The sequence below is a fragment of the Prenolepis imparis genome, unplaced genomic scaffold, assembly GCF_030444845.1.
Source record: "Prenolepis imparis isolate NDT839.2.m4 unplaced genomic scaffold, iyPreImpa1.0 SCAF_2, whole genome shotgun sequence".
Lineage (NCBI taxonomy): Eukaryota > Metazoa > Arthropoda > Insecta > Hymenoptera > Formicidae > Prenolepis > Prenolepis imparis.
This window is the reverse complement of record NW_028141160.1, coordinates 2268419-2293857: the sequence shown is the minus strand read 5'-3', so window position 1 is coordinate 2293857 and position 25439 is coordinate 2268419. Positions and strand designations below refer to the sequence as shown.

The window sequence follows — 25439 nt, the reverse complement described above, 5'->3', positions numbered from 1 at the left end:
CGGATAATATTTTATCGTACGAACATTGCATGTAGTATCCGACGCTAAATACCTCGTGATGTTGATCGTATGACACGTGTTCCGGTGTCTTCCTCAGTACACATTCCAAGTCGGCGTATACTACAAACGGAAGCCGCTCCTTTCTGTTGTAGTTGTTGAAGCTGAGCCACTTATCCTTATCGCTTGGTAATCTGATGGCACAGTCGTTCATCTCTCCGCAGTCTACCATGTGTGATTACAACTTGTCCTCCGATCCGAAATAGTGCAAGCATCTATGAAAGAAAAAATTAAAATTTTATTTATGATTATTTTAATATATAATTTTATTGCAATAAATATACATACCGATCGCAGATATATTTCTTGTGACCATGTTTGCTCAGTTGCGTGCTGACAAGCCGGGATAGATTTTTGATGCATGCGAAATGTCCAACGTTGTCGTCCTCCTCCACGTATAGCAAATTCACATGTTTTTCTCTTTTCCGATCGGCGAGTTGTATCGGAAGAATAGATAGTTATTTTTTCCTCTCGATGCCGTAGACGTTGATTGAGATATCGTTTATATGTTCAAACTTTTTTATTTGGTTCAGCGTCATCGGAAACTCAATGTTTTGTAAATTTAGCACTGTCGTATAGTGCGGATATGAAGATTCCCGTTCCATATGTCTTTCAGCGGGGTACAGAGCCACCACTGACCACGCGAAACACGCATTGTCTCTGGATTGCACATTAATTACCGCTCTCTTCGTCATAATTTCTCGTGGCAAGTTTAAATAACACCCCGCACGCATAAGATTGCACTTGTTGACGTTGACCGTAAGATCGAGGATTCGTGACAATGCCCATCCGCTATCACGTTCCTGAAACTCTTCGAGAGACGCCAATGTGGATTCGATGACATGCCGCTCATACCACTCGCGTAAATCGGACGTGCGAAAGAGTTCATAATTTCTCGTGTTAATACTTTTGTTGGCGCGTTTATCACCGGACACAAACTCACCGTTGAACACGGTATTTACTTTTGCACAGTTGTATATTTTTATAACATCTTGCACTTGCTCGAGTACTACATTACTAGCATCTTCCAAAAATCGTCGCGGTTCGATATAGTCTGCGTTAATCACCGCACCTGTCAGTATCCGATTTTCGAGCGGTATCGATCTCTCGCCAAACGAGTCTTCCCGTGTTATTATCGCCACTGTAATTACCACCACTGGTTATAAACTGTCTCTGCAATCGAGTCTTTGCACCCTCGAGTCGCGCGAGTCTAGCAACCAAAGATTGTCTATATCCAATCGAGAGTCGCGGACGCTTGACACGACTGCGTTCTTCGAGCAGTTTGATAAAGTCCTCGCAGCGCAGCGCCCATTCAAAATATTCGCCCAAAGTGGTGACTTGGCGGGACCGCTCCAACAGGTCCCGTTCGTTCTGCTCGATGTTTTCCATTATTTCTTTTATTCACTATTATACCACTAACACTTCTAATACAAGAAAGTAACCACTAAACTTTTTTCACCGCTGCATCTATGCGCTTTCAAATCGTACTATGGTTTGACGCGCTCTCATCCTCCTTATATATATTTCACCTAATTCTATCTCCTTTTCTAACATTTGGCGTATCTCAAAAGATAGTTTCCCGAGATATCGGTTTTATGGATAGAGGAGTAAGGACACAAGCTGCCGAACGTTGGCGCCGATACGTTGCATTCTTCCTTAAAAAATATTAAGAAAAATGTTTCGCTCTCGTTTTTATGGGAGATTTTCCGCGAGGGTACAAAGCTGCCGAACGTCAACGCTTTTACATTTGCACCTATAAATAACGTTTGACATGTTCGTCGCAGCGTCGGCTTAAAATCTTCATTCCTTTCCATAATATCCTAATGATTTTATGGACATTTAATGGACATTTTGTCCATAAAATGAAAAAAAAACATAGTTTTATGGATTTTAGAACGCTCCGTTGACAAGTTCGAGCAACCGGGCATCGGCGCTTCCGTAATAAAATTATATTAACGAGGGTACAAAATTGTCAATCATCGGCGCTTGTTCTATACCTTTTTTTGGGAAAATGTCTAAGAACCCTCATAAAAAAAGTCGTAAAGATACCATCTACAAATATTGCACTCAGAAAACTCCCCCTCCTTTGTCGAAACATCCCCTCCACCCGCGTGACGTCAGCCCCCGCACCATCGAGATACCCCCACCCCGCGTGACGTCATACCCCTCGCTCCGGAGAACCCCCCGCGCCCCGCACCCCCCCTCAGAGGACCCGGGTTAGAATCGGCATAGCCTCTCTACTATGAAACATTTAAAAGTGTTCAGTATTTTAATACTTTTGATAATACTACCGAATGTTTAATACTTTTTTATGTACGTTTATATTTCTTCACGTACACACATTACTGTTGTTTCTGTTTTGCGTCTTTTATCTCTTTTAATATTTGTAACTTTGTTGCTCTGTAATTGGCAGTTTCTTCTCTTTTTAATCTTTTTTCTTCTAGTGAAACTCTTAAATAATTCGCTCTTTCTTCAATTAATGACATCTTTCTTTGCTCTAAATACAAAATTATAGTTATTAATAGGAAAATATTGACATTTATATAAAAAAATATTTTTGATAGTTACTGACTGGTAATTCATTTTCATCGCTATCAGTTAATGGTGAAGTCTCGGGTTCTTTAATATTTGATCCTGCTACGGATAGCGGTTTTACCCAATGTTTCTTTTGGAAAATGTCATCTAACACCTAAAGCATTAATTGTTAGAATTATATGCACATGCATACACATACACATATATACGAGAATAATAAAATTCTTTTAATTACATATTGCATTATACAGATGTTCATACATATGTCAAATTAAACATAAAAATAGTATGACAATTTTATAATTAAGTGTAACTATTATTGTGTCAATATATTACATCTAAATAAATCAGAGTTGGCAAAAAACTTGTTTTTTTCATTTTAAACAAAAAACATTGATTTTTTTGTTTAAAACAATGTTTTTTTATTTTATACGTGTTTTTAAGTAAAGTAAGAAAAAAACATGTTTTAAACAAGCAAAAAAAACCTCTTGATAGCTTTGATCTGTGTAATCGTAATGTAATGTTCGACCACTCGCGTCGCTTGATTCGACGCATGGACTACCGGCTTTTTACCGCTGAGCGTGCAAAATGTGGACAACTGGATTGTTTTTTAGTTGGTTCAAAGTTTGGAGTTTACCATATCGGTTTTTTTGGTTTTGAATTTATTAATTATAATAATTATCTACATAGAGTACATACTAGGTGGCTTGCGTTAAAAGAAAATGTTAATACTGTAACGTTTGACTTAGTAACACAAATTCATACAGCAATTGCTTCTTCTGCTGGCATAGAAAGACTGTTTTCAGCTTTTGGTTTAGTGCACACAAAACTGAGAAACAGATTAGGCGTAGAAAAAGCTTCAAAATTAGTAACAATTTTGAAAGCACTCAATAAAAAGGTTGATCAAACTGAGATTGAAACTGAGTCTATATAATATAATCTTTTAAACAAATTTTTCTTAGTTGAGTAATAATTCTTTATTAATATATAAAATTATATTCTTTATTTTATTTTGAGTTATTAATTTTAAAATTTATTTAATTTTAATTAAATTTATAAAAGTAGGTATTAAAAAAATACCCAATATGCAATGACTGCAATGCAATTCCCAATTCCAATAAGTTATTGTTACCGTTCATTTTTTTGTACTTAAATGTTTATTATTTTTTTAGTTAAAGGAATAACATTATTTAATTATTTGCAATAGATAAAATGTAAAAGTAAAATGCAATGTGTTATAATTTAGATTTTAATAGTTTGTGCAGATAGCTTTATAATTTATAAGTAGTCTTTAATATATTCAATTATATATTGATTGTTACTTAATATATTTAATATCCAAAAAAAATATTCTGTTAAAATAATATTTATCTTATTATTTTTATTTCATTATTTATATTTATATTTTTATATCTATATGTTACTCTATTATTTTATATCTATGTTAATCTATATAAATATAGATAAAAAACTAAAAAAATTAAAACAAAAACCTTTTTGCAACATTAGTTTTGCACGTCTATTAGTTTTTGTTTGTTTTTGTTTTTCTTTACAGTTTTTTTTCAAATAATCATATGTTTTAATTGCAATGTTTTAAAAAGTTTTAAACAGTAGTTTAAAACTGTTTAAAACAAAAATGTTTAAAACAGTGTCCACTGTTTTAAACATGTTTTAATCAAACAGTTTTAAACAAATTGTTTAAAACATGCCAATCCTGAAATAAATCCAGTCTTTTCTGTCGTTGCCACTTTGAGCATTATGATCCACAATTTTCCGATATTGTCTCTTTAATGCATCCATTTTATTATTACATTGATTACCTGTAAAGTTATATTTCTTTTCATTCATACATTTAGAAATTGCTATCCACATTTTCTTTTGAGAACCTTTTCCCAACATATATGATTTTTCTTTATATAAAGATATTAGAAGAAGTGTAGCCTTATGTCCCCACTTATCTTTGCTTATTTCTAAAATAGAATAAAAAATTATTATTACACATCACTTGTTACTACATTATTATTACACTTTTAATTTACCTGTATCGTCTGAATTGTTTTCAATATCAGAAGTTGTATTATCTTGAAGTGGATTTTCATTGGTACAATTAGAAATGACATTATTAGAAATATCTTCACTATCGGAAATAGTATCATGTATAAAATATATTTTCATTATTAGAACCTGCAATACTGGTTATGTTTGTATTGGATTTATTGTTATCATTTACCACTATATTTTTTTGTGAAGAAGAATTATGTGTATCTTTACAATTAAGAAACTTATTATAATTAAGTTTAGCTTTTTCTAACAATGTAGCAGCAAATATCATGTCTGTAAAAAATAATAATGATAATATAAATATACATAAGAATCTCATACAGCACGAATCTTTCAATTATATTGCAGCAATGTTGACGTACACGTACACCATACACATGATGTGCAATATCCGACCGAGCAACCTCCCCATGGTGCACATTGGATAACGCAAATGCCGGCGGTATTGCTAAAAATTTTGCAAAATGCAGGGGCTTTGAAATGCGATGACTCGGCTTCTAGGCATGATAGAGCAATGTTCCTTGCGGCATTTTAAAGGGAAGGTTCCCCACTTTAAAGCCAATGTGGTGGCATTTATGGTTCCATCCCTGCTTTTTCCATGAACAACTACAAAGTCAAGAAATTTCCAGAGTATTTTCGCGATCTGATTTTAAACCTTAAGGCCTAAACACACTAACTTGCATAGGCGCATAAGCGTATGCATAAGAAATTCGATTGGTTTATTTTCTTATGCATACGTTCATGGACTAATAAATTTTCTTATGTATATGTTTATGCGTTATGCAAAAGTCTGTGCTCTAGCCTTTACACGAAAAACAGTTCGATAAGACGAATAATGCTACCTTACCCACATTAAATTCGAGGCTTCACCCGTTAAAATGCGCCCAGGAACATTGTTGTACGACCTTTCTAAGCTGAGATATGGCTTCTTAAAAATCATTAAATTTTGCAAATTTTAAAGCTCCCCTAATTGTTTTGCGTAGTGTATTACAGAGTTGGTGTAGCAAGGTCATTGCAGGTTTTCCGGCTGCCTTTATCATTTCTATGACAATCCCATCAGTACCTGTGGCTTTGCTACCTTTGATCTTTTTGCAGGTTGACTCTATTTTTTCTGAGGATGGGTGGTTCCAGTTCTGTTGGGTGCGTTATTCGAAAATTTCTATTGTTGAATTCTAGGGCCATCATTTTTTTACAGTATTGCCTAACGGTGAATCATCTCTTCCCTCGTCGTTATGATATTGCCTTCATCTCTGATGAAGAGAGATTATGGTTGAAGACTCCTCGTGATAATCTTGATTTTTTGGAAGAGATCTCTTGGTTTGTTGCTATTTGCGTGTTCCTCTACTTCCTCGCACAGCTTTGTGATATAATTGTTTTTGTCGACTCTCAGAGTTTTGTTTATCTTCTTTGTTAGCTCATTGTACTTCTGTGGGTTGGCTAGTTCGTTGAGTTCTTGATCCTTTTTTTTCGTTCAATTATCTTCCATGTGTCATCTAATATTCATGATTTGTTTGGGCTTGATTTAGGTTTAGAATTTTCTGCAGCCTTTTTAAGGTTCTCTCTTATTTCCCTTCACAAATCGTTTGGGCTGGATTTTAGAAAAGATCGGCGAGTACTTATCTCAGTGATGATTTGTGAGATTATATTTTTATAGTTAGCATCTTCGGTTACGTGCCAATTATTCTTTATTGGTAAGTCTTCTTGTTTTCTTTAATTTTAGACATATTTCCGTTATCAATACATTGTGATCGCTGTCAGTTTATTCGGTGATGTCTTTACATCTCGGATGGAGATTCACCACTTGTTTTTAATTAAAATGTAGTCTATTTGATTTTTAATCTCTCCATCCAGTGAAAACCAGGTGTATAGGCGTCACGAGTGGTGTTAGTAGTCAGTATTAGATACAAATAAACTGTTTTCCGTACTGGAGTGGAATTACGTGCACAATTGAATTCGATCAGTCGACTTCTAATGCGTTTCTGCTCTACAGTTTTTTAAGTTCATGCTTATTTATCATAGGATTTTCTCGTCAAAAATCCAATAATAAATAAGCATGAACTAAGAAAACTGTAGAGCAGAAACGCATTAGAAGTCGACTGATCGAATTCGATTGTGCACGTAATTCCACTCCAGAAATTGATCATTCTCTTTCCTCTGTCGTTTCGTTCTCTGAGTCTGTATCTCCCCACAACTTCTCTCAAATTGCTGTCACACTTCGTATGGCTAATTTTCATATTAAAGTCTCCCATTATAAATAATATTTCTCGTTTAGTGGGAATATTCTTGATGGTATCGTTGAGCGCTCCGTAGAAGTCGTCTATCTCTTTATCAGTTGATGACAATGTGAGGGCGTATATCTGTATAATGTTTACCTTTACTAGTGTTGCTTTTATTTTGACAGTAAGAATACGATCGTTGACTGCGTTATACCTTATTACTGTCCTTGATTGTCCTATTTACTATAATTGTCACTCCACTTCTGGATTCCGATATGTTGCTTGAGGATATAATGAGATTACCCTCCTCTGACTGAAAGTGACCGGACCTTTACCAATGAATCTCGGCTATTCCTGTGATTGCCATTTCCAATGATCTCTTCAAGAATCTTCATTTTTCCTGGAGTGTTGAGACCTCGGATGTTCCATGTGCATAGTTTCATCATTGCCGATCTCAGCTTTCTCCTCCCAGTAGCATATTTTCCATGAAGGATCCAAGAATCCGTCGTACCATGACCAGGGTGCCTATTACGGTTCTTTGAGTGAGTTTGCTCACGAGGTGAAAATTATAATAGGCACCCAGTAGTCCATTTTACACTGTCAGTCCTGAAACCGCAGCGCCGATTGCCAGTTGGGTCGCCGGTCAACGTATCATCATTCACTCTCTAGTACATTAGGTTTTCGTGCGATAACGATTACTCGGTAGGATTCCTTTCCTTTCCAAGCGCAGTTCGCTGACTTAAAGGCTAATGTAGTCCAGCTTAGAGAAATCTGATTATGAGTCCGAGATACTTCCTCCTTTGTCTTATATCAGTAATATCCATCATTACTATTCGTTTAGCCTGCAGATCAATGCAGTTTCCCATGGTGTGGCGTTTGGAACCATATGTGAAAGCTGGGCATCGTGCAAAAACCAATTGCCCAAAGCCATTCTACACTTATTGGCCGCCTTAAAGAAGAGGTGCTGTCCCTGCATACCCCATACACCCCATAATAAAAATTTAACACTAAAAGTACATAAATTATTAAATATTTCGTAAAATATTTATTTTTCAATTATCTTATCTCAACGCTGTAGGATGAATATTTATTTTTGTCATCTTCAATCATAGGCGGCGTATGCGAGCTAGGGTTTTCCTTTTCTTTTATTAATTACTGCGCGAGAGTGCATGCGCAATATGCGTATCGTTATTGTTATTCGCGGTGCCTAGCGATAGAGTTTTTGCGAGCGTTTCAGAGAAAAAACGTGTTTGTGATTTCGTTCTAAGTATATTAATAAATATCTTTTATTAGAACACTCTTATTCGACTCCTCGATATTCTGTATTCTACAATATTTTTATCAGTGCTCGGAATTAGTTGCACTTTTTAGGCCGATATCTAAAGCGACGCCTTCGGTCCCCCACTACTGTTCGAGGCTCGACGGCCGAGCCGCCGATCATTCGGGTAACGCTATGCCTCAGGAGTGTCCCTACAAAATAAAATATGCTGAGATTGTAACTTCCGCGAAATCGTCATTCAATTTTTGTAGACACTCCTGAGGCATAACGTTGCCCTAGCGATCGGCGGCTCGGCCGTCGATCCTCGAACGGTAGTGGGGGACCGAAGGCGTCGCTTCAGATATCGGCCTGAAAAGTGCAACTAATTTCGAGCACTGCTTTTATGCATAAAATAATGAAAGGAATTAATTGGTATAAAAAACATAGTTTGTAAAAAAAAGTATGCAATTTGCTAGTAGCTACATATTTTTTCTTACAAACAACCTTTGTATCTTTAGTGTTAAATTTAGGTATAAAATATTTCATAAACTATTTGTTTTTTTAGCCATCCTTACTTTTATAACTTTTGTTATAGCCCGAACTATAACCAGTAGTTATTAGAAATTAGAATTTACTGAATATCTTTATAGAATACTGTAAAACATTTTTGCTTATAAAAGAGCGCTCTCGACAAACGCTCGTCGCGTGAAAACGCTAACGCAGCGAGACACGCGCGAAGCACCGGAAACCGCGAGATGCAAGCGAAGACCAGGGACTTCGACCTGCTTCGCTTGCAATTAGATCAAAAACGCGTGAGTATTGTTAACCAATCAGAGACCTGTTTCCAAGGGCCTCTCCCGAAAGAAATCCAAGAAACAAAGAGGATATAGGACGGAGAGCCATCAAGACAAACGTAAACATCAAGACGTGGTCGCTAATAAGAAACCAGAACATCAGAACGAGACTCACTAACAACGACCTGAATTATTGAGAGGAATACGAATATACGCTCATCGAATGTTACGCGAATATATATTTAAAGAAAGGACGAGAAATAAAGCGAAACCATATTCAATCCGAAATAAAAGTGTATTTTAAGAGAAAGAAAAGAGTACAACACTCCTAACTTCCTACGAAGTCCTGCACGACCCGAGGATCCTCATCCTTAATTCGGCGCAACCCCAGTGCCTTGTTCGAGGCACACAACACTTTTTATGCAAAAAATTGCAAGGAATTGAGTTATTTATAAAATATAAAAAATATAAAAATTATAGTAGTTCCATTTAAAAAAAACAAATGACCTTTAAATGACCTTGAGAAACGCCCTACATAAAAAAGTCAGTAGTACCATCTTCTATTTATTTTCAAATCAAACAACTTTTATTTGAAACATTTTGTTGTACATTAAAAAATGAAAAATATTGAAGAAATTGGATCAAAGGGTCTGAATAGCTCAGTGATGAGAGTAGTCGCCTGGTAAGCGAAAGATTCGGGTTTGATTCGCGATTCAGCGACTTTGGACCGATATTTTTCTTGCCTACATCTTTTTAGGAGGATCAGAGGGGATCATCGGAATTAAAAATCTCGAACTGATTGTGAGATTAATTTCCGAAAAAGTCTTGGCAGTGTACCAAGCAAAATTTGTGCTCCGGGCATAATTATTTAATTCCAACGAAAAATTAATTTTCGTTAGAATTAATGCACCGCTATCTGCGTACGGCTCTTAAGCCTTTAAATTCTATGTTATATTGAAAAATGTAAAAGTTTTTGAGGGTGACCGCCCCGCTTCGGATGATACCGGAGTGGGATGAGATCGTCGGGAGGGGGGGACGCTTAAGTCCTGGACTTCTCCCCCGACGACCTCGCAGGAGGGAGAAGGCAGGATCGCTCCGACGTAGAGTCGGAGCAACCCTCCTGAACCTCGAAAGAAGGCTCCTCTGGCTGCTGGCCGAATCCTAACTCCCTTCGGGAGCGAAAGGAGCTACAACCGGTGGAACCGGCGGGCCGGGGCTCGAGCGGGTAACTCCCCCCCCCCAGAGGAGGGAGATGCGGCAGCTGGTGTTCTCCCACCGGGAAACCAAGAGGCGCCGGTGCGGGGGATCACTGTCGTAAAGAAGGCTCTTCTCTTTCTGAGAAGGGTCCTCTGGTGAGGGCCTCCGGAGCTAAACGCCGAATCCTGACTCCCCTTGAGAGCGGAGGGAGCGCCAGCCCCGAAGGCGGGGGGCCGCGGCTTGAGCGGACAACTCGAGCAGCGACCCCGTCCCCCAAACCTTCTTGGGAGGGCGCGAGGGTGGTGTACCCTTGCACCACAACCGCGATGGACCGCGCGATGGAGGAGGGGGCCGCTTCCTCCTATTCCGACACCCTGTATATACATATTGTTACGTTCTTGGGTCTTGTCCTCTGAATGTACCTCTTTAACATTGCCGGGAGAACGTCGCCAGGGAAGCTGTTTACAAACAATCGGCGTGCATCTGTTTTGCGGCGCCATGTTTGGTGATTAGATTCCGAGCTGTCGTGTCGTGAGGTTGAGTTCCTCCGACGGCTGATCTTAATTGTCTTATATGCATATATTATTGTTCGGTTATCTTTTATTGTGTTATCTCCTGCTTGTATTAAAGTTCTTTCGCCTTTTAAGAGAATATCTTTATTTCGGGCGTGAGTGAGTGAGTGAATCGTTGTGACGCGCGTGCGATAGCTTGAGGACGACGCGCGGACGTAACATTTTGGGGGCTCGTCCGGAATCGTAAAGAAAGGACATCGAGAAGGGATAAAGAGAAAATGTCGACGCAGCATTCTCCTAGAGTGACGCGATCGCAGGCTCTGCTTCGAGTACCAACAGATGGAGAGACCTCGGCTGAGGAAGATGTGTCGCAGACTGCATTACGCGAAATTCAGCAGATGCGGGAGGAGCGATTACAGCAGAAGGCGCAGTACGAGTCCTTGCTGCAACAGCGCGATGAGGAGATGCGACGTCTGGAGGAGAGGATCACAGCACAACAGCTAAGTCCTTCTATAAATAAAGCGTGTGGAGATTCGGGTTTACAATTTTTGAATGAGAGAGAAAATAATATACGCGCGGCGTTAGGGTTCAAATTAAAGCCGGATACGTTTGATGGTGTCACTCCGAGAATTTTTCTCCCAATTCAATTTAATCGCGCGAGCAAATAGTTGGGATGATGCGACTAAGACCGTCGCGCTTGCTTCATGCTTGAGAGGAAAAGCGCGTTCTGTGTTGGAGACAGTAGAAGACGTGTCAAATTTAGAATTTAACGAACTAAAATCCAAGCTTGAGTTGCGTTTCGGAGAAGGACATTTATCTCAAAATTATTATGTTTAATTCACAAATCGGAAACAAAGATTTGGAGAAAATTTAGCCGTGTTGGGTGTTGAACTTGAGAGACTGGTTCGCCTTGCGTATCCCGAATGCCCGCATGAGATTCGAGACAAAATCGCCTGTGCACAATTTATTTCCGCGATATACGATAATTTTGTAAAGCGGACTTTACAACTTGAAAATGTAACCTCCTTGAATTTAGCGATTGAGAGAGCGAAAACAATTAAAATGATTCAGGGAAAGGGTTATGAAAGAAGGAGAGAAAATTTTAATAAAAATTTTAATAAAAATGGAAAGCAAGACGCGCAGGAGAGTAAAAAGGAAAATAAGCAGGAAGGAGAAGAAAAAGTGATTGCATATTTTAGTCGTGTACTCAACAAAGCTGAGCGAAATTATTGCGTCACTCGTCGGGAACTTTTGGCGATAGTGGATTCAATTAAGTCTTTTCGCCACTATCTTCTAGGAAGAAAATTTCTAATCCGTACGGATCACGTTTCGTTATGGTGGCCTTTGTCTTTTAGAGATCTAGAGGGACAACTGGCTAGATGGTTGGAGAGATTACAGCAATACGAATTTGAAATTGTTTATCGAAAAGAGAAGATATACTAGGCCGATTCTAACTATGGGGCAATGAGGGGGGTGGGGCGAGGGGAACCAATGGCGCGGGGGAATGACGTCACGCGGGGAGGGAGAATGACATCACGCGGGGAGGGGGAAACGTCAGCCATGTACCGCGAGGGGTCCGCGGGGAGGGGGAAGCGTCCGCGATGTACCGCGAGGGGTCCGCGGGGTGGGGGAAGCGTCTGCGATGTATCGCGAGGGGTCCGCGGAGAGGGGGAAGCGACTGCGATGTTGGTGCGGGGTCCGCGGGGAGGGGGAGGCGTCCGCGAAGTTAGGGTCCGCGAGGGGTCCGCGGGGAGAGAGGAAACTACGAAAGACCACGTGAAGCTTTACGGGTGAGGGGTCCGCGGGGAGAGAGGAACGCGAAAGACCGCGTGGAGCTTGAGTGGTGAGGGGTCCGCGGGGAGAGTGGAACGTGAAGGAGATGACGCGAAGGAGAGCGCGAGGCGCACGTGAGCGAGATATCGTAAGAGAGGCGTATATGCAAGAGCGAGAGAGGTAGCGGAGCGAGGAGATGACGCGAAGGAGAGCGCGAGGCGCACGCGAGCGAGATATCGCAAGAGAGGCGTATATGCAAGAGCGAGAGAGGTAGCGGAGCGAGGAGATGACGCGAAGGAGAGCGCGAGGCGCACGCGAGCGAGATATCGCAAGAGAGGCGTATATGCAAGAGCGAGAGAGATATCGGTCGCGAGATGATGCAGCGGAGAGCGCGAGGTGTTCGCGAGAGAGAATTTTTAATAATATTTTTTAAATAATAATAATAAGATTTTAATTTTAATATGAGGAAAGAAGAGAGGACCTATTCTAAAATAAATACATATGATTTAATATTAATAATAATTTTTAATTAATATATATATTTACAAAATATGTGTGTGTGTGTGAATTTAAAAATTTAAAATATAAAAATATAAAATATGAAAAGAAAAATATATATAATCAAAAATAAAAAAAGTATATAAAATTAAAATATTAAATTTAAGTAGCTGGATAATGGTGGGGCGGCCGAATGACCCTAATGCGAGGTGCTGCGAGAAGCGGAGGCGACGGCTGGGTGGGGACTCCTGCACAACAGAAAATTTTTATTAATTATTTTAATAATTTTTAAAATTAAAAAGAAATACTTACAACAATTATTCATTCTCAAAGAAGTCTCCATGCTCACAAGGAAATTGCGATATCTTGGATCAACCATTAAATAAATTATGAGATATTTGATTATGTAGAGTAGCTGTATGACGTTTTCTCAAACCTATTTCTCGTCCATGTATCATCTGGACGATTGAATTCACCGGAGTGTGCGTCGAAAGCGCAGGAACACTGGTATCTACGCTTAAGTAACATTTGCGTAGAAATTTTCTTTTTCTTTCAAGTCGCGCGATTCGAGCTGTCCGTGATTGCAAATTTTTAATTAAAAAGTTTTTCGGGTTTATTGTCAGGTCTACAAATGTCAATAGTGCTTGTGAGCATTGTCCTTCTAACAAGTCGATACATTCATCGCAATCTAACTCCCAGAACAGATAACCCACTTTATCACTTTCACTCGGACGCATTCCTCCCCTTAAAATGTTTTTTTCCAACGCAGCAGCAATTTTTAACACAAGTTCTTCCTGTGATGCAATATATTTAATCAGAGTTACCATCCTCACAGCACTTGCAGAATTATATATTTTACGTTTAATGCTTTCACACAACACTTGAGTACAAGTCTGCTACTCTATGACACCATACACATTTATAATGTTGCTCCCCTCTTGATTTTTAATTCTACATCTCTCTTGTTCTAACTGGAGTATCATGTCTCGGCTAGCTCATCACTTTTTAAATCTCCAGAGAACGAAGAAATAGTTTTGTCAGCTATATCTTATTGGGAAAGAAATAATTAAACACAGATTAACAGTAAAATAATTTTTATTTGTTACAAGCATTATGAAGAATATCTTTTACAGCACAAGCTAATAATTCACAATCAATAAGTGAATCGCTGTCAAACATAGGGCTTTCACGTATCATTTTTGCGGCATTGCTCACATCGCAGATATTATCAAGTTGTAAAATATTTACAAATTGTTTAAACTTTTCAGTAACAATATGCAGATTTTCACACAACCAGGAATACATATGATCTATACATTTTTTTAAATTAAATAAACGTAATAAAGTTGATGGTTTCATGTATAAAGTATTATTAGATGATATAATCTTTATAATTTTTGAAGTAGACATGTTAACCAATTCAAGTGTCAGATCACAAATCCATAGCGGAGTTTCAGTTAACCGCTCAATATCCGCTTGTTTCTGCATTAGCGATTTCCATGTTTCGATAGGCAATATTATTTGATTGCCTCGATTATCGCCAATAGCCAATTCCACATAAGATATGACTCCAACACAAATTCCTATTTCCAAATACTTGTATGACGTAGCAGTCAGGGCGTATCTTCTTCCAAGTATACGAACGGCACGATGAGAGGAAGCGCTATAAAAATTGTGATTATTTAAAAATCATTATTTAAAAATCTTTATTTAAAAATCATTATTTGACAAAAAAGAATCGAAACTTACTTATCACATTTCTTCATGCACAAAACATCACTATCCTGAATTCTCGAAGTGTAATAATTCATGCTTTCGGCAGAGTACATTTTAAAAGAACCTTTCATATAAGTGATTGATACAATACTAAATCATTATTACAAGTTTTTATTGATACAATGCAATGGGGTGGGGATTATTGCTGACGCAATATTATTTTTAACCAATCATCAAAGCACCGCTGCAAGGCCGCGATGACATCATCCTCAACGAAAAATTAGATGTAAAATAATGCAACATATCCAAAATTTCATGGCCAATGCACGGCTGCTATGACATCATTCGTACGTGACAAAATCACAATTATCCGATTTGCAATATGTATCACGAGCGCCAATGTACGGCTGCTATAACATCATCCTCAACGAAATATTAAATGAAAATAATGCAACATATCCAAAATTTCAAGCGCCGATGCACGGCTGCTATCACATCATCCTCAGATGAAATATTAGATGTAAAATAATGCGACATACCCAAATTTTCAAGTGCCGATGTACGGCTTCTATGACATCATTTGTACGTGACAAAATCCCCAATTTTCGATGTACGGCTGCTATCATCTTGAGATGAATCTCGCGAAATGTGCAAAAATGTATCAATTTCAAGGTCGATGCATCATTCGTACGTAACAAAATCACAAAGTTAAGTGCAACATACTTGAGTGCCAATGATCTCTACAATCAAATAAAAATGGTTGTAAGGAGGCATACTATGTTAGTATCATTGTCAGAGGTTCAGCAAGAGCATCTCAAAAATGGCGCTAGAAGAAGCAAGTTTGTTGGAGCAAGCCACAAGGGTGAATTCGGTGGAAGAATATATTGTGTGGGAGCAGCAATGTGACGAATACATCGAATCATTGGAAGAACAAAGCCGAATCAAACGCCCACGGTTAGCGATCGGAGTTCGACAATCGCTTGTCGCTCAAATTGCTCGTCTGGAAGGGTTGAAAAATTCGGTACGCAGACGTTTTGTACACGCAGGTGCCGTAAGCAGTTCGCGAGACATCGGACTCATATGGCGAGAGATTGATACGGCGTTCGAGAGCCGCATTTGACCGGTGCAGTAATAAACAGCAATCGAACCTCGTCAATTTCTAGAGGATGCCAAAGACATTGTGATCGAACACGTGCAAAAAGTGTTGCAAAAACACACTAGTGTAAAAGTGAACACTATATTTAATGGAGAGTTTGTGTTAGGCGATAAGCGCGCTAATAAAAGTGTCAACACTAAAAACTTTGAAATCTTTCGCACCTCCGATTTATATGATTGGTACAAACGCCGCGTTATCGAGCCCACACTAGCATCGCTAGAAGAATTTCAAGAACGTGATAGTGGTTGGGCATTGTCGCGAATAATCAATTTGATTATAAATATAAACAAGTATAATCCAATGCGCGCGGGATGTCACATTAAATTGCCGCGAGAAATAATGAACAAAAGAGCAGTAGTGAACGTGCAATCTAAAGACAATGCATGTTTCGCGTGGACGGTGGTCGCTGCTCTGCATCCAGTTGCAAAATATAGTGAGAGAACGTCGTCATATTCGCACTATACGACGGTGTTGAATCTCCAGGACATTGAGTTTCCGATGACGTTGAATCAAATTAAGAAATTTGAAATGGCAAATAACATCTCAATCAACGTGTACAGCATCGAAGAAAAAAACATTGTCCCAATACGTCTCTTGGAGGAAAAGAAAGACAGACACATCAACCTGCTGTACGTGCATGATAGCAACAGCGTTGGACATTTCACATGGATCAAGAATTTATCCCGACTTGTCAGCTCGCAATTGAGCAAAAACAATGACAGAAAATATATCTGCGATCGGTACGTATATTTATTGCAATAAAATTATATATTAAATAATCATAAAATAATTATAAAGTGTTTATAATTGCTATTATCTTTTACAGATGCTTGCATTACTTCGGGTCTGAGGACAAGTTGCAGACACATATGGTAGACTGCGGAGAGATGAATGACTGCGCTATCCGATTACCGAGCGATAAGGACAAGTGGCTATCGTTTAACAACAACACCAGGAAAGAGCGACTTCCATTTGTGGTGTATGCCGACCTCGAATGTGTTTTGGCAAAGACCGAAGAAGAAAAAAATTATCAACATCATCAAGTATTTTGTATAGCTTATTATGTATATTGCTCGTTTGACAATTCATTATCCGCGTATCACTCTCATCATAGCGCCGATTGCGTTTCATGGTTCGCCGAACAACTAAAAAATTTAGCACAACGCGTAAAGACCATTTTAAAAAAACGTAAAAAAAGGGCGCCAAGTCCACACTCCATGTGAAAAAGTGTTATACAAAAAACAGTGTTTTTAAATTATTGTAAAAAAACTTAATATTTCTAAAAAAAATAATGATATCAAAAAATTGCGCCAAATAAATAAAAATTTATGTTTTATAAAAAATATATTTGTTTTATTATTTTAAATATTTAAAAAAAGTTACTTAGCCAAATATAAATGTGTATTTTGCAGATTATTATCTGATCTGATATAAAATTTATCTGATCTGATATAAAATTTATCACAGAATCATCTTTGTATTTTTAAGAATGATGCATCTGCACAGTCAAAACGATTTAGACCCGGTATTGAAACAATTAAAATGACGAACAAAAACTTGGCGTGCCCGTACCCGTTCGTACCTCGATCAACCACCTTCGAACCACTTTCGAACCACGTTCATACCTCGATCAAACACCTTCGAACCACTTTCGAACCACGTTCGTACCTCGATCAACCACCTTCGAACCACTTTCGAACCACGTTTATACCTCGATCAACCACCTTAGAACCTCGATCAACCACCTTCGAACATCAATCGACTAAATTTAAAATTATAACATAAGAAAGCTGTCGCATACTGAAATTAATACGAGCACGTGCGGACATATAATACTTCTATGTGTGTGAGGAAAATGAGAGAACAAAGAGAATATTATTTCAATAATAAAAATTTATTCAATAAAAGTGTGTGGTGATTCATTGTGATGATTCGACCACCAATTAACACAACTCATGGATACATAAAAATAATGTATTATAAACATTTATTTAAAATATCTGTACACTGTTTATTTTACAATATATTAAAATATTTATATAATAATTTTATAAATAAATACAAATATACATTGTTATAGCCCGAACTATAACCAGTAGTTATTAGAAATTAGAATTTACTGAATATCTTTATAGAATACTGTAAAACATTTTTGCTTATAAAAGAGCGCTCTCGACAAACGCTCGTCGCGTGAAAACGCTAACGCAGCGAGACACGCGCGAAGCACCGGAAACCGCGAGATGCAAGCGAAGACCTGCGACTTCAACCTGCTTCGCTTGCAGTTAGAACAAAAACGCGTGAATATTACTAACCAATCAGAGACCTGTTTCCAAGGACCTTTCCCGAAAGAAATCCAAGAAACAAAGAGGATATAGGACGGAGAGCCCGCCCGCGAAGGCAGTCTCGAATACAACTCCTAAACATCAAGACGAGGTCGCTAATAAGAATCCGGAACATCAGAACGAGACTCATTAATAAAGACTTGAATTATTGAGAGGAATACGAATATACGCTCATCGAATGTTACGCGAATATATAATTAAAGAAAGGACGAGAAATAAAGTGAAACCATATTTAATCTGCAATAAAAGTATATTTAAAGAAAAAGAAAAGAGAATAATCCTCCTAACTTCCTACGAAGTCCCGGTCGACCCGAGGATCCTCATCCTTAATTCGGCGCAACCCCAGTGCCTTGTTCGAGGCACACAACAAAATTGGTGGCAGCGGTGGGATTGCGCCGACGGATCGCCAGGACCAGCAGGAACCTGAAGACCTGAAAACAATACAAAAGTATTAGAAAAATCAGGCACGTCGAAATAATCGACGGACAACACAGAAAGCAGCATACAATAAATTAAGACCCGCAATACACACATACACAACGTGTGGAAGCAGGCACGTCAGTTAGAAAAACAGCTGACGGAAATAAGCAGAAGTCAGTGAAAGTGAAGGACGGACAACGCAAGCAATACGAAGAGCGATAAGCAAGCAGCTGAGAAACGAATAGGATCGCCAACGTCCCAAGGACAACGCCGACCTGCGACAATCTCACGGACAACGCATCATCACCGAGCGACGACCTGCCGTATCAATCACGAGCACCGAGCCGCCAGCCGTTATCAGCCCACGAGCGATCGAGTTGCAGCAGCAGCAGCCAAACCGTACCGAGCGATAAAGAGCGTAACGATGGGAACCGTAATACTGTAAGTCCGATCCTTATAATATTTCTGCGTGAATGTCGGAAGGGAACAAGACATCCCCGAAACCGATAGCGAACAAATCTTGGCTACATAGCGACTCAGCCAAACGAGCGATTCAAGCGTTACCCTTAACTGTAGAAAGACTCGAGCGAGTTCGTAGAAAATTAGAGAACGAATATTCAAGCGAAAGCGAAAACGAATTACCCGCGAACGTCATTGTTAAGCGCGAGTTCCCCTTCGATAGCTTTGACGAAAGTATACTAAAGACGCGAACAGACGGTAATAACGAAAATATAAAAGAAATTAAAATACGCGCAAGCAAAACCCCTAGCAACGCGTCACAGAAAAGCGGATGGTCAACTACGTACGATCGTAGCGATTTTGACTCTAACGAAGATAACATGTCGGTAATGCACACTCCACCAAATGGTGCAGCGGACGTATCCGTGGGTGCTGTGGACCGCGAAATTGGTCGCCTACGCGAAACTATAGAGCGCGGAAACGTACATCGCGTAGAAGTCGACGTACACAGGACACCCGCCGAACATAGGACACCCGTCGAAAACAACGCGAACGAGGAAAATCCTTTGATGCGCGACGTATTACAAGGCCTACGAGACTTACGAATCGAAATGCGGACAGAAATAAATAAAATGTACGATTGGAGGTCACGGGGAGAGAGATCAGACGACAGTCGTCAAAGCTCCCGCGAACGCGCACGCAAACGGGATGCAAATAGGCACCGCGATAATCGACATCTCCGTGAACACACCCGTAATCAAGATGCGGAAGAGAGATGCGACAGTCGGCAAGATTTACGCGAACTCACTCCCGAGCGAGACAGAAATAATCAACGTGATCACCGCGACTACCCTCGCAATCGAGACGCAGGAGATCGACGGAATCTACGCGAACACACACGCGAACAGGGAGCGGATAGGCGCTACAATAGGCAGATTAGATCCCGTGAACGCGCTTATGATCGAGATTCGGACGAAGAGCACGAGCCTCGTATGGCTTACGGACGAACCGAGCGTGACATCCGAAATCGGTGGAATGCCTCACAACGGTACATGTCACTAAAGGAGGCGCGAATAATGATACCGGAGTTCGACGGCACAACGCGAACCCGATTACAAGAATTTTTAAACTCCTGTACGTACGCAATTAAAAATATTCACCCCGATGACGAGGAAGCGTTAATTCAAGGAATATTATTTACTAAATTACGGGGAAAAGCCATGCAAGATTTCGAGACACGAGACATTCAAACGTTCGAAGAATTGAAAGACCAACTAGAAAATTCTTATCAAAGTAAGCGGAGTACAGCGTATTTACAAATCGAGTTCAATTCGCTCAAGCAAAACTTTAACGAACCGGCACAGAGTTTCGGACAACGCGTCGACAAACTTGCCAGGAAATTATATAGCTCAATGATTGAGGGAGAAAAGCGTTCGAGCACATATAAGCGTGCTATTTTAGAAACCATAGAAAGCCAAGCATTACTCAATTTCCAATTCGGGTTACGTAACGAATTGAAAATACTCGTGCGATCACAACGATACACAACACTCCAAGAAGCGATAACGGGCGCAACCGCAGAAGAAAAGTTAATAGGATCTAACGCATCGCGAATGACAAATGCATCGCAAAGCAAAACTGGGCAACAACCGCGACAAGGTCAACATAAAACCACGCAATGTTATAAATGCGGAAAATCGGGACATTACGGACGCGATTGCCGCAGCAGTAAATACGCGCTCCCAAAACCGGACAAGCCCCCTCGCGCAAATACCGTAGAGAAATTCTGCAATTATTGCAAAAAACGCGGACATAATCGCGACGAGTGTTGGACTCTAAATGGAAGGCCGAAAACAAATACACCGGACCACGATAAGGGAACCGATAATAAAAAATCGCGAAGCATAAATAAAATTGAAAACCGTAAGAAACCACAATCGCGAAAAAGAGATACCGAATCCGAGTATAGCAGTGACGAAGAAGAACGGCAAGAAGAAAAGAATAAAAAGACACGCGCGATAGAATATCAGGTGACTCACGTGCGACAGACGCCTCGTGGAGCAGCGAGCCTGAATTTAATAACTCTACCTATACGCGAAGTAAAGAACGGCAAGATTAACATGCTCTACGATTCTGGAGCTACTGTCTCTTTAATAAAAGTTAAACATCTGAAAGGTGAAACCGAGATATACAACGACAAAATTACTTTGATCGGCATAACCGGGCATAAAGCGCGAACAATAGGAAAATTCTACGCGACTATCGATCTAGGCAGCCGAAAAATTAAACACGCGATTTATGTCGTAAAGGACGACTTCCCAATGGAATACGAAGGGATCATAGGAATCGATTTTCTACAAAAGCAACAAGTCACGTGCGATTACAAAAAACAGGAGATTCAAATAGGAACCGCCGTATTAAAATTACGACCGTACAATAAAATTCAATTAAAACCGCGTAGCGAAACGATAATACAAGCGGCAACGAATCGTAATAAGATAGGCGTGATAAAGGCCGAAGAAACAGCACCGGGAATATATATCGGACGATGCCTGGTAGAACCAAAAAATTTTTTGTGCCCCGTCAGTATAATTAATACGACCGACGAGACCGTAGAGATTAGTACGCCGCTCGTAACCGTAGAAGACATATGTGAAGATAACGCACACAAAGTATACACGATACACACGGGCGACACTCATAACTCGTCAACGCGCGACGAACGAATCTGACAATTATTACGCACGGCTCATCTAAACGTCGAAGAAAAACGCTCAGTACAACGGATATGCGAAGAATATAGCGATATATTTCATTTAAATGAAGAACCACTGACATGCACCGCGACGATAAAGCACGAGATAAACACGCGCGCCGACACCTCGCCCGTCAACGTAAGACCATACCGCTTTCCCGAGAAGCATAAAACAGAAGTAAATAAGCAAGTGCAAGGAATGCTAAAAGACCAAATTATTAGAACAAGCATGAGTCAATGGAATGCTCCATTATTAGTAGTGCCGAAAAAAGCCGATGCGTCAGGAAAACAAAGACTCAGGGTAGTAGTAGACTTCCGGAAAGTTAACGATTTAACTATAGGCGACTCATTTCCTCTGCCTAATATTACCGATATATTGGACCAGTTAGGGAACGCCAAATATTTTACGACGCTTGATCTAGCATCAGGATATCACCAGATACCGATGGCCGAGCGCGATAAAAATAAAACCGCCTTTTCAACCCCCTATGGACACTACGAGTTCAACCGAATGCCGTTTGGATTAAAAAACGCACCTGCAACCTTCCAACGATTAATGAATTCGGTACTAACAGGGATACAAGGGCTCAGATGTCTCGTTTATCTCGACGACATCGTAATATACGGATCCAGTTTAGAGGATCATAACAAAAGACTCGTGGAAGTACTACAGAGATTACGAAAACATAATTTAAAATTGCAACCGAAAAAGTGCGAATTTTTACGTAAAGAAGTAATATACTTAGGGCATATTATTTCCGAGAACGGCATATTACCCGATCCGTCGAAACTAGACGCGGTAAAAAATTTTCCGACGCCACAAAAAATAAAAGACATACAATCGTTTATCGGACTAGCGGGCTACTATCGCAAATTCATTGAAGATTTCTCGCGAATCGCGAAACCGTTAACAAAACTAACAAAAAAGACGGAAGTTTTTGTATGGGGAAACGAACAACAAATCGCGTTCGACACCCTAAAAGAAAAATTAATGACCGCGCCAGTGTTAAAATATCCGGACTTCATCGAAGAATTCAATGTGACCACCGATGCCTCCGACTACGCAATCGGAGCCGTGCTGTCACAGGGACCGGTAGGCAATGACCGACCTATCGCTTACGCCAGCCGAGTGTTATCTCGGGCAGAGCAAAATTATAATACGACCGAAAAAGAATTGTTAGCAATCGTATGGGCAGTTAAACATTTTCGACCATATGTCTATGGAACAAAATTTAAAATAATAACCGACCATAAACCTCTAATTTGGCTATTTAACGTCACGGACCCCGGATCAAGACTCATCCGCTGGAGATTAAAATTAGAAGAATACGATTACGAAATAATTCACAAGGCCGGACGAGCAAACGCGAACGCCGACGCGCTAAGTCGACACGTAACTCGAGATGCAAGCGAGAAAAGAAAGAGGGAAATCTTCAAAGTAGAAGAAGAGGAAGAAGAGAAAGAAGAAAAACTCGCCGATAACGCTAGAGTATATACCGAAGAGGAGAAACAACAAATACTCTACGAATATCATGATGCACCCACAGGAGGACATCAGGGAATCGAACGCACAATAAAAAGAATTCGATTAAAACATAACTGGCCAGGATTAACAAGAGACGTCGAAAAATATATCTCGAAATGCGAATCCTGCCAGAAAAATAAATTATCGCGACGAGTAAAAGCACCCCTCATTATTACGGACACGCCGAGTAAACCATTCGAGAAATGCGCGTTAGATATAGTCGGACCGTTAACAATTACTAATAACGGAAATAAATATTTACTAACTTTCCAAGATAATTTAACAAAATTTAGCAAAGCGATACCGATCGCAAACCAAGAAGCTAACACGATCGCGAAAGAATTCGCCACGAAAATAATTTTCGAATACGGAATTCCCGAAAAAATTCTAACCGACCAAGGAACAAATTTTGTAAGTGAAATATTTAAGAATACGTGCAAATTACTTAAAATCGATAAAATTCAGACAACAGCTTATCACCCCGAAAGCAACGGAGCATTAGAGCGTTCACACCGTACGTTAGCCGAATATTTAAGACACTATATAAATGCCGACCAAACAGACTGGGACGAGTGGATTCCCTACGCAATGTTTACGTATAACACGACCCCACACACGGCTACGGGGCATACACCTTTCTAATTAGTATACGGGCATCAAGCGGACCTACCGACAGCTCTAGCGAGACCGCCCAAACTAACGTATAGTTACGACGACTACTCGCAAGAATTAAAAGAAGAATACGGGCGTCAAATCAACTCGCGAAAGAGAATATTAAAGAAGACAAAATAAAAGCCAAAGGGTACTACGATAAATCCGCGAAAGAAACAAAATTTAAGATAGGCGACAAAGTACTAGTATACGACGAGACGCTCCGACGGGGACGATCGAAAAAATTAGATGCACTATGGGCAGGACCTTACGTAATAATCGAAAAGAATTCTGACGTAAACTACACAATTAAAAAAGGAAGAAAAGCAGTGCGCATGCATACGAATAGACTAAAGCTATTTATAGAAAACTAATACTTACTGTTATATACTTACTGTGATCCGACAACAATATATATTATTTTGCGTTTCCCTTTAATTGCGCAACCGACCTATGATATTGTAAAAGTAATAAAATTCCCCACACCATCCTATAATAATGTATACAATTATATCAAAATAGATAATCAAATAATTGTTATAGATAAAAAAAAAAATTAACATATGCGACAATGACGGAAAGCGAATTGCGAAATTGTAATAAAATTAATACACAATATGTATGTAAACGCAATTCACCTATACACCGCGTAGATTTAGACGCACCATGCGAAATTCAAATGTATACGCAGCGATAACATTATCAGAGCAAATGTAATGTAAGACACTACGTCTCAACCCACATGTTATGAATAGCATTACACCAAGAGCACACCTGGTTATACTCGATGGACGCCGAACATACGATAACCATACAATGTGACGGTCAGCTCGAAAATAAAATAATAAGAAACGATTATAAAACTACATTGTAAACGGGAATTATAACTGTACGTAGCATTAGAAATAATCTTAACAAAAATAAGATAAGAAAGCGAAAAACTTCGTACCTCCGTTTTTCTTTTTTTTACGGGGGAGGAATGTTATAGCCCGAACTATAACCAGTAGTTATTAGAAATTAGAATTTACTGAATATCTTTATAGAATACTGTAAAACATTTTTGCTTATAAAAGAGCGCTCTCGACAAACGCTCGTCGCGTGAAAACGCTAACGCAGCGAGACACGCGCGAAGCACCGGAAACCGCGAGATGCAAGCGAAGACCTGCGACTTCAACCTGCTTCGCTTGCAGTTAGAACAAAAACGCGTGAATATTACTAACCAATCAGAGACCTGTTTCCAAGAACCTTTCCCGAAAGAAATCCAAGAAACAAAGAGGATATAGGACGGAGAGCCCGCCCGCGAAGGCAGTCTCGAATACAACTCCTAAACATCAAGACGAGGTCGCTAATAAGAATCCGGAACATCAGAACAAGACTCACTAATAAAGACTTGAATTATTGAGAGGAATACGAATATACGCTCATCGAATGTTACGCGAATATATAATTAAAGAAAGGACGAGAAATAAAGTGAAACCATATTTAATCTGCAATAAAAGTATATTTAAAGAAAA

The 25439-nt window shown here is 39.4% G+C and overlaps 1 protein-coding gene and 1 pseudogene across 1 annotated transcript; both read right to left on the bottom strand.

Annotated features, from left to right (window-relative positions):
* Nucleotides 1-323: 323 nt before the first annotated feature.
* On the bottom strand, nucleotides 324-2400 carry LOC145932795 (uncharacterized; annotated as a pseudogene).
* LOC145932794 (uncharacterized) lies at nucleotides 2400-10618 on the bottom strand. Its single transcript, XM_083032037.1, has 6 exons — nucleotides 10541-10618; nucleotides 7700-7839; nucleotides 4632-4729; nucleotides 4302-4562; nucleotides 2626-2739; nucleotides 2400-2554 (listed from the first exon to the last, which is right to left on the bottom strand). Exons 1-6 carry the CDS (start codon nucleotides 10616-10618, stop codon nucleotides 2400-2402), a joined length of 846 nt encoding a protein of 281 aa, XP_082888163.1.
* Between the last annotated feature and the right edge of the window lie 14821 nt (nucleotides 10619-25439).

What these genes read in the sequence shown, in the direction of transcription:
- LOC145932794 (XM_083032037.1), bottom strand. Translation starts at nt 10,618, where the DNA reads ATGGCGCCGCAAAACAGATGCACGCCGATTGTTTGTAAACAGCTTCCC. An exon ending in CTCCCGGCAATGTTAAAGAG is followed by an intron (nt 7,840 to 10,540) that starts GTACATTCAGAG and finishes TGGGGTATGCAG; the next exon opens with GGACAGCACCTCTTCTTTAA. An exon ending in ATCTGCAGGCTAAACGAATA is followed by an intron (nt 4,730 to 7,699) that starts GTAATGATGGAT and finishes TATTTCCGATAG; the next exon opens with TGAAGATATTTCTAATAATG.